Consider the following 15290-nt stretch of genomic DNA (forward strand, 5'->3'; position numbering starts at 1 on the left):
AAAGAATTATCAATTTTTTATGTTCGAGCAAGAATCAACGAATCCATAATTTACCTTTAAAACAATGAATTCATAAATTTCATATGAAAATAAGAAGTTAAATTTCTTAATTTTACTCTAAATCAATAAAAAAACAAAATGCCCTTAACATGAATTGAATTAAAAACGATATTTTTGAGCCAATTTTTCTATTAAAAAAACAGGTTAAAAGCAGACTAAAATAAATATTTCATTTAAATATGTAGGTGAAATAAATATTTAACCTTTATAAAAAAGAGAATATTTGTTACCGAAACTAAAATAAATTAATTGTTTAAAATTCTAAAAAAGAGACATAATACCGTCAAATTTCAAAAACTAAATAATTATTTACCAAAATAAAACAAATGAATTTATATCATATATCAAAATTTAAAAACTTGAGATATTGCAGCAAAATTTAAGCCAGTTACAACGTAACCCGGTAAAAGTCTCGGTATATACTGAAGTAATAATGGCTTACATGTAGAGACGCATATTAAGTAGCTAAAAGAGAAGCTAAAATTTGGTAAGCAAAGAACTTTAAAGTAAAGAATTCCATTAGACAAATCAATTCTTCTCAGATTTCCGAGTTTCAATCGCCTTTTTTCGCTCCTTGAGTTTCTTAACATGAGAATCCTTCCTTTCCTTGTTTTTCTGTACAAAATAACAAACACATTCATAAATCAGTACAACCACAAGAAACTACTTCCAAAGGATGCCCAATCCCCATCAACAAACTAAAAAAACAAACCAAAGAGAGATCCAACAGAACCAGTATGATCAAAGCACAAACAAATACACTTGGTTGGTTGAAATACTAAATTCTATCAGCAGAAAACATTACAAAGAAATAGTATATGAACTGCACCCTGTAAAGAAAATTAAAGATGGTATTGTAAACGGTGACAGGCTAATGTTTAACAATTTCAATACTGAGAGAAGAAAACTGAGCTTAATAATTTTATACACAAACTATGGGTTAGAAACATAGAACACACTTTTTATTAACCAGATTAAAAGCACAACATTTTTTGATAGCATGGCTGAAAATTATGTTTTTGGGTAGCACATATATATGCATAGCACTAGAGAATGACAGCATGTTGAGAAAGAGGACAAGCAGCATAATAGGGTAATCAGTCACCTTGATAGCTTCATAAAGGCCCCTCTTTTTCCGTGGCATAAGCAATGTTTCCCTTCTCTCATTGTCCTCAATGATCTGCTGCAAATCAGTGTGAGGCTCCTCCACAGGCTCTGTGTCTTCAACAGGGCTCTTCTTAATTTTCTTTGACACTGGTGAAGGATTGAGATTCTGAAGTTCCCTTTTTAGTTCTTCATGATGCTGCTTCTCAAGATCTTGCATCTACAATGTCCAAAATGGCACAAACTAAGAAACTAAATGTAAACAAGAAAACTGGATTACATTATCAACCAAATAAAAATAAGGATCAACTAAATATTAACCATACAACTTGGACGTCTAGGTTTAAATCTCATTGGGATGGGGTGAGGGGGGATAAGGATAAAGGTTTTGCACGTGGTGAGCCCAGCTATTAGATTAACACACCCCACACCTAAAAACTGCATTCAATTATTCAGCACTGTTGTACATCAAGTTTTTGTACTTCATAATTAAAAATTCAACAGCTACATACCTTCTGCTTCCTCTCAGCAGCTTCAATGGCCTCTGTTCGACTGATGTAACCTTCAACCAACAAATTCTGAGGATCATCGAAATCTTCCTTTCCCACGCCAAGAATTGGAAGGACTTCATTTCTTGCTGCAGCCTGCAAACGCTTGATGGTCTCTGCATAGTCAGGAACATAACCTTCTGCCTCATTATCAACAAAAGGCGATAAGTGTGGTGGTGGAATTCTGTTGGCAGAACCACAATGTTAACATCAGTAAACCAATTTTCCCCCCCACAGGGAAAGAAAAGAAAACTAGCAAAAGGTGGATAAAAGAATAAAATACAAAAAAATAAATAAAAAAGATAGCAAATTTTATTACAGGAGTAACAAGAACTAGATCCCAGATGTTTAAAAGAAAAAAAAAAAAAGAAGAAAAAAAGCTTAAAACAAAAATGCAAGCAGGCGGAGAATCCATCAAAAAAATCTAAAAAACAAGGACTCAATTTATTATAATCAAAGTCAGCCTCTTAAAACTCTTCTTTTGAATGCTTTACTACCATGTGATAGAGATTGTCTGCAATTGGGCCGTCTCTATCACCATGTGCCTGCAGTTGCATCCACCAATCATTTATCTATTCGCACACTTCTCCCATGTGGTTCTACAAACTACCAATTTCCTTTGTTAGATCATTCAAGTCTCAAATCATGGGTTCAAATTCCCCTCAAAGATGAAATTTACAAATATTTTGAGTGGCTGATATCACCAAATGTGAATGCTCCTCGGATTTATAAGCCACAGGACGGCCCAATTGCAGACAATCTCTATCACCATGTGCCTGCAGTTGCATCCACCAATCATTTATCTATTCGCACACTTCTCCCATGTGGTTCTACAAACTACCAATTTCCTTTGTTAGATCATTCAAGTCTCAAATCATGGGTTCAAATTCCCCTCAAAGATGAAATTTACAAATATTTTGAGTGGCTGATATCACCAAATGTGAATGCTCCTCGGATTTATAATTTATATAGAATCTATTGCAACTTATAGCAACTGATAGCAACTGAAACCATATTCACAGTTTAATAAGTTAAGAAAACAAAAGAGCAAGGGTTGAACAGTTGTGCATTTCCTCAAATTACATTATCTCCGAGCTAACTATTAGAAAATAATATTGATAAATAATTCATGTGGTCAATAGCATCAGATTCCTACAGAAAGTTGTTCTTTGGAATAGTATAAGCATAAGGGTTTGTCTCCTAAATAAGGGAAAAACAACTTCTATAATTCCTAAAGCTTACCTCCCCACTAAATAAGCCTCAGTTGGCAATATGATTCTGGCATTTATACAATCATATATCCACTGTGGTTGAACATATTCTCTTGAAAAGTATTTATGACCTTGGGTTGGCCTATCAACAATCTGCACAGGTAAACATTCCCAAATCAAATTTGCTTTAAAACATATCCCCACAATAATAAAGAGAAAAAGCATGTGCGAGTGGGTGCAAATGTCCATAAGCAAGTGAGCACTTGTGTGCCCAAGAGCATTTGCTGGCTAAGTAGCAAACCTGATGAGTAATGCTGGGGTCTGCTTCCTTAAATGGAGCCCCATCTCCATCCCATGAAACAACACCGCCAAATGCAGGAATGATAAAAAGCAGGGATTCTCTGGGAACCTGCACATAGATATTATTAATCAGCATATATATTATAGCAGAAATACCAGGAATTATAACCATACTTCTTGATCACATGAAAGTTGAAATGGCTATAGCATTGTCAGAAGCATCTGCTCAAACTAACTTTATATCAAGTTAACTACTAGCCAATAAGATGAAAATGAAGATTCTTTCACAGTTGAAAACAAAGTAGGCATCCTGTGTGGGTAGATGAGCAGTAGATGATAGGAACTATCTAAATAACCTGAAGGGCATATGAGAGGATGGTTGTCTACACTAATCCCATCCACAACCTCAATGGAAGCAGGTGTGAAGACTGTGAATCCATCCACATTGGCAAATCCCAGTACCTATCAATGTGGTACCTACAATAACCAACCTAAATAAGTGACACCCAAGCGTTGTGCATTTACTCACCTCACGACTCAGAAAGAATTTCATGTTCCTAAACAGCTTCTTGCACTCCATTGTATCTTGATCATCTTCATTTTCACTCTCAACATCCTGAACAAGGTGCATTAAAGCACCAGGTTCATTGGAAGGAAGTTGATGCTGAAGTTGGGCAAGTCTTATTTCAGACTCCTCATTTTCTGTCCCTTCCACCTGAGCCCTAAATTGCTCTGGTAACGACGAACTGGAAGCTTTAGATTCTTCTGCAGAGATACTAGTGCGAGCATCAATGTATCTTGAGAGTGCATAAAGACCTGAAGCATCAGCAAGGAAGCATTCACCATGAAGAAGACATGCAAGAATTATTATTAGCAGATAAGTAGTACAAAATGCGAACCTTATTATAACTTTAAAAGAAACATAGAAATCTTAACATGCATGGTTATAGAATATATACCTGCTGCTAAAGCTTCCAATTGAGGATCTAGAATAGGAGGATACTCCACATTTACGGAATGATAAAGTCTAAAATTGACAAAGCCAAGAAGATTCTGCACCAAAAATAATGCAAAAGAAAAGATGGACCATGGAGTAAATACTATCAGCCAATTGAACATCATTATCATCAGCACTCAACAGTACTTGATTGAACATCATTACCATCAACATTCAACAGTACTAAAGCTCATGTTGTTTCCACTTTGATAGTTTAGGAATGTGTTTATGCTCAATATAGGCTTTCCCTCGGGAATTACCAAGCTAGACAGGGATGGCTTTCAATTTTTATCCATCTCTGTTCAATTTCAAATTCCTAACTCCTATTTATATGGGAAGAAGTTAACAAAATAAGTAATCAAATATCATTAGCAACACAGTTGTAGGGAAAAATATGCCATGAAGCGAGAGTAAAACTTTAGCATCAATTGAAATGCAACCTGGTAAAGCTCCAGAAAAGTTAACATGACACTGTAGTTGACATCCTCTGGCAAAACTTGTTGCATTGCATGAGGGGTCAGCCATGTGATCTTTTGACCCTCAACCTCAGCCTACAGAGGTTAGAAGTGCAACAAATAAGTTCCACAAGATTGATAATACATTTTAAAGGAAACCTGAAACAGGAACTTGCCTACCTGATAATATATGCCCTTTACAGATACAAAAACCTTCCTTAATTTATGAGTACGGACAATGTAAGCTTGCCATTCATGACTCAACCTAATAAAATTAAATAAAAAAAATCATATTGAAATATGGAAGATACATAAAGGCACATAATAGAATGATACACATCTTAACACCACATAAACTACATTTCATTAACTTCCCCATTTTGATCTATGAAAGATGTATCACCTTCGACAGTTATGGATACATTCCACATCAATTTTCAACCTTTCTGAGGCAGGTAATACTGCAAACAGGTGCACCGTTGTGAGACAATCATCCAAGTCTCTGAGTGCATCAACAAACTTTGGGTACCTAAAACCCCATACACAAAAGAAAAGGATTTCTCAGGGACTTCTTACAAACTATGAAAAATTGACATTATAAAGAATAGAGATATTATGTGTGTCTATGCAAGCAAGCAAACTTGTGGAATGAGCAAACCTTTGTAGAATGACCCCATCGTATCTAGGAGCAGGTTGGCGAGTTTGGAGACGAACAGCATGATCATTATCCTTCTTTGCTAAAGCTTTCTTTATCTTCTTCTGGTAGGCCATTATTTCTCTAAACTTCTCAAGTAAAGGCTCATGTTGAAGGTAAGCAATATCCTTCACATGATAGTAAGTGTGGTGATTTCCTTTCACCTTCTTCTTTGGCTCCCGAGGGAATATGCCTTTGAGAATGCATAGTTTCCTACAGTTTAAAACAATGGCATAATAAGCACATAGTTTTGTACAATTTTTCCCACCCTTTGAAGAATATCAAGATCAAAATGGAAAAAAAAAAAAGAAAAAAAAATAAAAGAAAAAGAGGAGGGTAGTTAGTAGTACTTCAGTTAAACGTTAATCCCATCCAACTGCCAACAAAACTAGGAAGAACTACAATAATCTACAGTTGACACTTGGTTAGAAAATTAACTAGTTATGCCCAGACCACACTCTAACATAGTGGAATGATAGCATGCAACAAAAGCCGGGAAAAGAAGAATTTCATATTGTGCATTTGACAGCAAAAATATAAAAACCAACTCATTAGAATTCAGCAACTTAACATGATTGACATTAATTCATCTTCCCAAGTTGTTTCAATTAATAACAAAAGAGTATTTTCATAATTTGTTGCATTTTCTCCCCATTAAGCTTCAAATTCATTCATTTGCAAGTGAACTTCATAATATTCATCTGTCAATGAATTCTGATGTTTGGTAATCCATGCATATAAAAGGAAGCAAAAGTATTTGTCTTAGGTAAAAACCAATTCTACAAAATTAACAACATGGAACTCCAGACAATTTGTTAAGCTTCCAAACATGGCAAGAGTGGATGTTTAATTCTGTGAAATTTATTCCAACCAGCCTAAGTTTTCATACCCGATTCATCAAAGCAATAGCAAACATACTAAGCTATGATCAAATCTGTCACTTCCCATAGACCGTAAACACACTTAAACCGCCTCTAGTTTGTGTGCACGGAAAGAGACGTGATAAAAGATATAGAAATAGAGAAGGGCACCTGAAGAGAGTGAGACTGCACTGCAGCTGCTTGACAGCTTGTGACCTGGTGATGAACCTGGCGGCGTTTCCTTCCTTCTTCTTTCCCTGAAAAAAAAAAATGAAGGAGATAAAGGAGATTCTTAGCAGCTAAAACTGAAATCCGTGGATTGATAGCTGTGACTTTAGAAGCTAGCTTACGGGAGGTCTGTAGTGCTTAATCTTCCTCGTCATGTCTGCAAAGAAGCTTAGCAGCAGCGCGCAAAGAAGCTTAGCAGCAGCGCGCAAAGAAGCTTAGCAGCAGCGCACAAAGAAGTAGAGAGAGGAAGGGCGAAGAAAAGGCCGAGAATGAAAGGGATTTAGGGTTTAAGTAATTTGAGTCCAACGATTGATCACGGGTCGGGTCGGTTATCTTTTTCCCTTTCGGGTTTAGAGAGCTTTTGCCTGTTTGGATGTCTCTTGAAATTTTAAGGCCTTTTTTAGTATTGCCGTTAAACTTAAGGATCTGTTTGTATCGGGGAAAAGAAGGGTGATTTACTGGAAATAAAATAATGAGTAGGATAAATGTAAAGGAAGTAACGATAAAAAAAAAAAAAAAAACATATTTAAAAAATGAGTGAATTAATAGAAGAGTAAATTTTTTAGAAATAAGGTATTTTTTGTATTTTAACATTTTTTATACTGAATTGTGTTAAATAATTTTAAGCTAATTTTAATATCCTTCAATAATTTTTATCTATTTTATTTTTTATATATATTAAAAAATATATTTTTTATTAGTTTTTTAATTATATCCATCTTAAATATATTAAATTTTATTAAATATTCAGAGGTATTTAAAAAAAAATCTTGAAAATAAAATAAAATAAAATAGGATTATAATAAATTAATATATTATTATAGTAAAAAAATTGAAAAAATAATTTTAAAATAATTAAAAAATATGGATAAAAATTATGAAAATAAATACGTTAAAAAATTAAATTAATGATTTCAATAACAAGGTCAAACAAACCTTAAGATATGTTAGCAAACAAGATTAATATGTTCAGTTGCATACTTGTCAGATTAAAAAAAATATGAAATTTCAACGCAATGTTATAATGTTATAATTGTAATTGACTGTCCTAGAGTTATAATTACAATAATTATAGAACTAAATATGAATTTGTATTCATTGGTTAAAATAGTAATATTGGTCAAATTTAAAAGATTATTAAATAAAAAAATTTTAAATATTTATTTATAATTTATATTTATATTCAACACTTTAAATTTTAAAAATTATTTTTTTTAATTTATTACAATATTAATTATTATGATTAAATTAAATTTATATAAATTAATAATAAATTATAATATAATCTTTAAAGTAATATTTAAATAATAAAATAATGTTTATATATATATATTTTTATTACAATATTATTTTTTATTAATTTTATTATTCACTTTATATAATTTAAAATATATAATATTTCATTTTATTTATAATATTATTAATAATAGATAATATTTTTAAAATATAAAAAATATATATATAATATTAAATATAAATACTCAATAAAATATTTTAATATATATTATTTCCATCTTATAATTTTTATTCACTTTATTATTTTATATATAGATAAAAAATACAATTTATTTTATTAAATTTTTAATTATATTCATTTTAAATATATTAAATTTTATTAAATATTAAGAGATGTTTTGAAAGATTTATTAAAAATAAAACAAAATTAAACACAATTATAATAATTATATTATATATTATTACAGTTAAAAAAATGGATAATAATTTTAAAATAACAAAAAAAAATATGAATAAAAATTATGGAATCAACTTAAAATATTGTAATTTATTATTATTATTTTTAAATTTAATTATATTGTAATTATAAAATATGAATAACAAAAAGAAAAAATATGAATAAAAATTAAATTATATTGTAATTTTTTTTTTGAAATAGGGGGTTGGGGGAATCGAACCTTAGACCTTTCAAAGCTACAAGGATGCACTTTCCATCAGGCTAAGCCTCGAAGTGCAAATTATATTGTAATTTATTATTATGTTTTTAAAATTTAATTTAATATTTTGATATAATAAATTAAAAATTTTGACTTTATAATAAGAAACTTTAAAGGGTTAACGTTTGAATTTTTTTTATTAAATATATCAATTTAAAATATTAATTACAGATTCTAATAGAAAAAAATATAAAAGGAGTTTTAATTTTAAAAAATTATATATTCATATAATTACTAATTATTATTTTTATTTTAAAATATATAATTTAATTTGTATTAAAATAATACTTATAATATCATATAGCTAATAAATAATAATAATTTTTTAAATTATAATATTATATTATTAATAAATAATAAGTAAAATATAATTATCAATTAAAAAATATAAAAAAAATTATTTATAATTTCATTTATTTTTATTATAAATATATTTTTTATGTTAAATTAGTAATTTATAATATAATTTTTATATTAATATTTAAAACTGTATTTAAAAATTATACTTATTTTTAATAGTGTAATATTATAAAAATAATTGTGATACAAATTGAATTATAAATAAAAAATTTATAAAATCACTTTTTTTAAAATTTCCCTTTAAATTCTTTTATCGAGATTAAAAATCAAAGGAACACCGCCGCGGGCCACAGAGAGAGAAATCGACTTTCCCGCGTTATTAAAACGGCAATCTTCGCGGTCGCGCCAAGATGAATTCAAGAAAACCATTTCAAAACCTCCACTCGTCAGTTACCAACTCGACTTTCCCTCTGTCTCTCTCTCTCTCGCTATCGCCGTTGTCATGGAGTCCTTCTTCCAAGGCATCAGGTCCAGAGAACTCACCGGATTGCAAGGTGATCACCTTTTCTCCTTCAATCATCGTCTTCTTATTCTCCATCAGTCTCTTTTGATTAACAATTTTTTTTTCTTTTTTTTTTCCTATGTATATCAGTTCGAAAACGGCCGTATATCGGTGATAAGGCGTCTGATTTTGCTGTATGTGGAGCTCTAGAAGTTGAACACAATGGCGAAGAGACGCCTCCATTGGCCATTTCTTTTGCCAAGGTACAGTATGTATATGCATTTTGATTTAAAATTCTAGCTCTCTCTCTCTCTCTCTCTCTCTCTCTCTTTTAGTTCACTGAATCGTGAAATTCTAATTATTGCAGTCAAGTAAAAATTCACATGTTTTGGCGGTGTCTGATGAGGATGGGTACTTGAGCTTATTTGACACTCGAAAAAATTTTCCTCCTTATGCATCTCAGCAAGAATATTCAGGTTCTTTTGCTCACTCTGCTAAGTATCCATTAAAAAAAATGATTGGTATGAACTGTTTGGGATCTATTTTTTATGAATATGTGCAGATAAATCAAGAATCAGTGATTGGGAGGCTCATCAGAATGCCATATTTGATATCTGCTGGATCAAGGTGCTTAACATTGCCACATCTTATCAATAACTCTTCTGGTTGTGAATTATTAGAGAAAATTTTGATTATTCTAATAGCTAGAGGCTTAAATCTCTGAGTTCTTATTTCTACTGAAAGTACATACTGATCTATGCTAATTCCTAAGAGATTTTGAGCAATATGGTTCATTTTTATCTTAAATAGCGTCGGTGTGAATAGGTGTGTTTTTGAAAAGGAGGTCATTCGGATTTGTTTAAATGGAAAAAGTCAAATTCAACTAACAATTTCAAATATTCTTTTATTCAAATGGATCACAATTTGACATTTGGAACTTGGGTCTCTTTCAGTTCGAACAACTCTACTTCATGGAAAAATACATTTTTGGTGAATTCCCTTCTAAAGCTTACATTATAATTTTGTTTGGTATACGAATTAACTTCTCAACTAATAAATTTATTTCTGTTTAACTTTATCTTATAATTTTTATCCACTTTATTTTTTTATATATATATTAATAAATACAATTTTTTTTATTAACTTTTCAATTATATACATATTAATAAATATAATTTTTTTATTAACTTTTCAATTATATCCATATTAAATATATTAAATTTTATGAGATAATGTTTTAAATGTTTTTTGAAATAAGATAAAATTAAATAGTATTATATTAGTTAATTTCTATGTTACAAAATAGACTATAATTTTAAAACAATTTTAACACAAGGAGTACAAAAGAAAATAATACTCATAGTATAATGTAAAAGGTAATAAAATAAAGTACAAATTGATAAATTACGTTGCACTAACTAGGAAGTGAGCCTAACTTTGTAAATTTCAAATGGGTAAATTACTTCCGCAAGTGAAGTGGACTTAGTGAGTTGACATAACAGTCACATATTTTTTAATTTTCATTTAATTGCTAATAGAACTGACAATTGCCAAAGGTAGTATGTAGAAAAGAGAAGAAATATTACGCAAGGTTTATTACAAATGCAATGTTTTCAATCTGCATTTTGCATTTTCTTTTACTCCAGGAAATAGCAAATTAATTTGTTTTGGATCTTAACTTAATGCCCATTTTTAGGGTAAAAAGGTCAGCGCTTAAGTTGTGAGCAGGGAGGTTTTGATTTAGCTTTTAATTGTTAATATTAGATGTATGGACCCAAAACTGGTGAATTTGATTAGCTTGATGCTAATGCAAGTGTTTTGTGAAATTTCTCAGGAAGATACCAACTTACTCACAGCTTCAGGTGATCAAACTGTAAGTAATTAACAGTTAAAGTAGATTTTCTGGCATTTGTGTCATAATTTTATGCTTCTAGCTAAATGGTCATTTGAGGAGTCGTCTGTATTTGGCTTATTCTTGAAGAATGGGTTAATGAATATTCTCTACAAAAACTCTGCTTAAAGCAAGACATGTTTAACAGAATCAGTCTATATCGTCGGAGACATCTTTGAAAGTCCTGAGATGCATTTTAATTTTGCCTAAACATTTTTTTATGTCCAAATCAACTGCTTAATGAAACAAACAAATTTTATAGGTTCGAATATGTTAGGCGTTATATAATTTCATGAAGGATGTTGAGATGACCATTAAATTTTGTTTAGTTCTGTGAGTTCAACACTATAAGCTGAACTTCCGAAAGAATAGTTACCGGAAGAACTGTTAATTCTATAACATATTATTTCATATTTGTTTCCTGAACTCACCCAGTTACACTTTTGTGGGCCACTGTACAGATTAAGGTATGGGATGCACAGAAGCAGAAATGCACTGGAGTTCTAATGGGGCATACTGGAAGTATTAAATCTATATATTGCCATCCAACAAATTCTGGTAACAATTTTAAATTTTATTATGTCAGCGTGAGAGGCTTAAGTTTGTTCTTATTGAAAGAACATGATAATTTTTCCTCCAATTTCCTGCAGATCTTCTTGTTTCCGGTTCAAGAGATGGGTCCTTTGCCATGTGGGACTTGAGGTGTAAGAATGCTTCCAAAAATCGACGCACTGAAGCTTGCATAACGTGAGATTAATTCTTTCTTTCATCCAATTGAGAACAAATTAGTGCTTGTGCATTATGCAGCTGTTAGTCCTTTTTACGCATTTTGTTCATTCACTCCATTTGCTCAATGTTATTTTTCTTATGCTTCATCCAGTCCAACGACCATGATCAGAAGAGCTCATCTTTCACCTCAATCAAAGCGAGTTAGAAGAAAGAAGGTTTGTCCAGTTACAGTGTTTCTTTCTACCCAATTATGAATTATCATAGATGTTGCTAATACTGAAAATTTTTTCAGGCTGCTTCCATGAGCATTACATCAGTTCTTTATCTCAAAGATGGGATTTCCATTGCCACCGCCGGAGCAGTGGACAGGTCCGTTTTAAAGCGCTGAAGTCTCAGCTGAATTTTAGTTCCAATGTGGAAATGTATTGACTTTTCTTTTTCTTTTTATACATTTGTTATGTTTCAGCATTGTAAAATTCTGGGATACCAGATATTTGAAGGCTCAGGTCACTCAGGCGTGTCCTCGTCCTAAGTCATCAACAGGAAAGGTCAGTTTTCAGTTACATAATGGACGCTTATATCTCCAATTTTCCATTAGTAATGTTGAATAGATGAACTCGGTCAAAGGTATTCAACTTTATGACATATAAATTATTCGACTCTTATTATCCCTTCTCTCATTTCAGGAGAGAAGATTACATGGTACATCTAGCCTGTCCCAGGATTCAAATGGTGTCTTTCTTACAGCTTCATGCATGGATAATAGGTACTTTGCAGTTTTGATGAGCATATTCTTGAATTTTAATTAGTTATCATCTGTCACATCTTAGAATTTCTTTTTTCAGTATCTACTTGTATAATGTGCTTCAGCTTGAAAAAGGTCCAGTTAGGTCATTCTCTGGATGCCGGATTGAATCATTTTATGTGAAGGTATGCAGTTGGTCTACAGGAGGCCCCCTCCCCTCTCTTTTGCCACTTTATAGCTTAAGCGTCAAGTTCTGACAAGTGATACTTTATTAGCATAATTAATATAAGTTATGCATCTTGCAGTCGGAAATCAGTCCTGATGCAGCTCAACTTCTAAGTGGCTCAAGTGATGGAAATGCCTACATATGGCAGGTTTAGTCTCTTTTCTGAAGTGGTTTTTGTTTAGTGTGTCTTGTTCTATATATGATTTGATTGGCTTGCCTTTACAGGTGAACAAGCCTGACACCGATCCCGTTACATTGAAAACCCATGATGGAGAAGTTACAGCAGTAAATTGGTATTCTTTTAACCATATTCAGTTCTCGTCAAGGATCTTTTGCCTTTATATGCTAACTATTTTCCACAAACATCTATTACAGGTGCCCATTAGATGGCAAGATAGCTACTGCTTCAGATGATTTCACAGTAAGATGATGCTCCTATAAAAGTTTTGAAATTGACGAATCACCTAAAAGACAAAATGCATAACAATGTTTGGGAAAGTTTGGTTTACGCTGTTCACATTTCTTTCCTGTTGTTCGGAATAAATCATTAGCAATAAAAAAATTCAATTGAACTTTAAACAATCATGTTTGATTTTTATTTCTTTTAAAATAAAATTTTCTTTTTTGAGTAACTAACTTGATTTTTATTTTATATCAACTAACTTGATTTTTATTTTAATGTATCGTAATATCTGTGCCTGTATTGGATATCTCATTTGCTTCTTTGACAGGTTCGCATTTGGAATATCCAAAGCAATTATTTTTCAAATTCAAGATCATCATCTTCCATCAGGAGGAGAATAATGGCACTTCCAACTGAGGAATGTAGAAAGCTCTTAAGGAATGAAGAACAGATGGGTCTTGCAAAAACTCCTTGTTCTTTGCATCCTTCAGATGAAGTATGCTATGAAATTGATTCTCCAAACTCTATCACAATGCCTTCAGTAAGTACTCCTGAATCGCAGAAGAAAAGGTTTTCATCAGATTCTGATTCAAAAGAAACCTTTGAGAGAACACCTGAAGCAGCAACAAAGAGTCCATCTTCTGTGTTGAACCCTCCTCCGTCTTCCCTGAAAAGAAAAACTATCCGGGATTATTTTCTAGCAGCTTAGTAAGAGAAAAAATATATATACATTAATGAGTTGCATTCCTCCGTGCCAGGTCTTTTTACTGGTAGCTACTGGGGGTCATTTTCTTACATCATATTGGTAAGTTCCAAGTTTCTTCCAATTAATGCTTTTCTTGCGCTTTCTTTGATAAATTTGCACCAATTGAAGTGCAAAGCTTGATGCTATTGCATTTTCACTTTGCAGGATTGATGTTGAAATGTATAGAAAGAAACCTGAGATTTTTTTGGTCGATTTTTTTGTACAATCAACTTATTCTACAATGTCTTCTTGGGTATAAAAGTAATTGACGAATGTGTACATTTGTAGCTTACACTGATTGCAACAGCAAGATGCATTTTCTTCTGTTTTACACTTTCACTGGCTGTAGAATGTAGTGTCATTGGTGCAATGAAATTATAATGGGATGGTAAATTGGGAGGCTTCAGAAGGCAATTATTGCAACTAAAAGCATAAAATTTCGATTTTGTTCGGTTAATTTGACAAAATAATCGAATTTAATTGTAAAATTGAAATTTAAAAAAAATAAAAAGAAACTTGCTGATAAAAAGAAAATTATTTAATGCTAACAATTATATATATATGGAAAAATTAATGCACTCGCAAGATTTAACATGATCTTAGATTTAACTCTTCCCAATCTCTCACATCCTTCCATCATCAAGTGCAGTACTGAAAAAACAAGCCCAAATTAACGATAAGCTCAGACCAAAATAAGGAACCATACCTACATATAGAAAAAAAAATCATAATTACATAAAGAAAAAAAAATCTAAGGCTTATTTGATTGGAGTAAATTAACTCAGAACCTGACTTATTCGGTTGGGGTAAATTAACTTAGAAATTTCAAGATTCCAAAAAATTGATATATTGAGCCATTTTAGTTAATATTTTTATCTCAACTTTCTAAAAATTTAAAGAAACTATTATTAATATACGATCCTTTGTATTAATGTCTAAATTACCCTTAATTATAATATCAAGCAGTTATTCTCATAAAATATTTAGAGTTAATATATGTATACTGATTTGAAAAAAAAATATCGGAAATTCGAATTTCATATAAATAAATAAATCATATTAGTTGCATAAATATTTTTAAACTTGAGACTACATTTTAACTAAAAATTTATAATTTGTAAAAGTATTAAAAATTAAGAGATTAGATAAATATATTTAAAGTAATTGAAGGATGGATAAAAGACTTACCGTAACTTGAAGTATAACAAATACAAATATGTGTTTCTTTCTATAGGATATAACAAATATAAATATATTTAAAGTAATTCTCATAAAATATGCAGATTTTATTCCTCCAATCCCCAATTTTTATTTAAAAAAAAAATATTTATTCTCATGCA

General features: G+C 31.1%; 2 protein-coding genes across 2 annotated transcripts; one reads left to right on the forward strand and one right to left on the reverse strand.

Annotated features, from left to right (window-relative positions):
• Positions 1 to 379: 379 nt before the first annotated feature.
• Positions 380 to 6769, reverse strand: LOC110605253 (pescadillo homolog). The gene is made up of 14 exons (XM_021743683.2): positions 6686 to 6769; positions 6580 to 6639; positions 6401 to 6486; positions 5334 to 5582; positions 5079 to 5204; positions 4856 to 4940; positions 4661 to 4771; positions 4183 to 4276; positions 3753 to 4039; positions 3225 to 3332; positions 2955 to 3076; positions 1677 to 1896; positions 1166 to 1384; positions 380 to 675 (listed from the first exon to the last, which is right to left on the reverse strand). The coding sequence occupies exons 2-14, from the start codon at positions 6610 to 6612 to the stop codon at positions 589 to 591; spliced, it is 1827 nt and encodes a 608-aa protein (XP_021599375.1). The 5' UTR covers positions 6613 to 6639; positions 6686 to 6769; the 3' UTR covers positions 380 to 588.
• A 2274-nt stretch (positions 6770 to 9043) lies between these two features.
• On the forward strand, positions 9044 to 14239 carry LOC110605635 (denticleless protein homolog). The gene is made up of 17 exons (XM_021744270.2): positions 9044 to 9263; positions 9362 to 9474; positions 9579 to 9687; positions 9774 to 9838; positions 11046 to 11084; positions 11564 to 11660; positions 11753 to 11849; positions 11983 to 12046; positions 12124 to 12200; positions 12298 to 12379; positions 12518 to 12597; positions 12677 to 12761; positions 12882 to 12950; positions 13028 to 13095; positions 13178 to 13223; positions 13534 to 14010; positions 14116 to 14239. Exons 1-16 carry the CDS (start codon positions 9212 to 9214, stop codon positions 13912 to 13914), a joined length of 1524 nt encoding a protein of 507 aa, XP_021599962.1. The 5' UTR covers positions 9044 to 9211; the 3' UTR covers positions 13915 to 14010; positions 14116 to 14239.
• Positions 14240 to 15290: the final 1051 nt, after the last annotated feature.

This window comes from Manihot esculenta, chromosome 17, assembly GCF_001659605.2.
Source record: "Manihot esculenta cultivar AM560-2 chromosome 17, M.esculenta_v8, whole genome shotgun sequence".
NCBI lineage: Eukaryota > Viridiplantae > Streptophyta > Magnoliopsida > Malpighiales > Euphorbiaceae > Manihot > Manihot esculenta.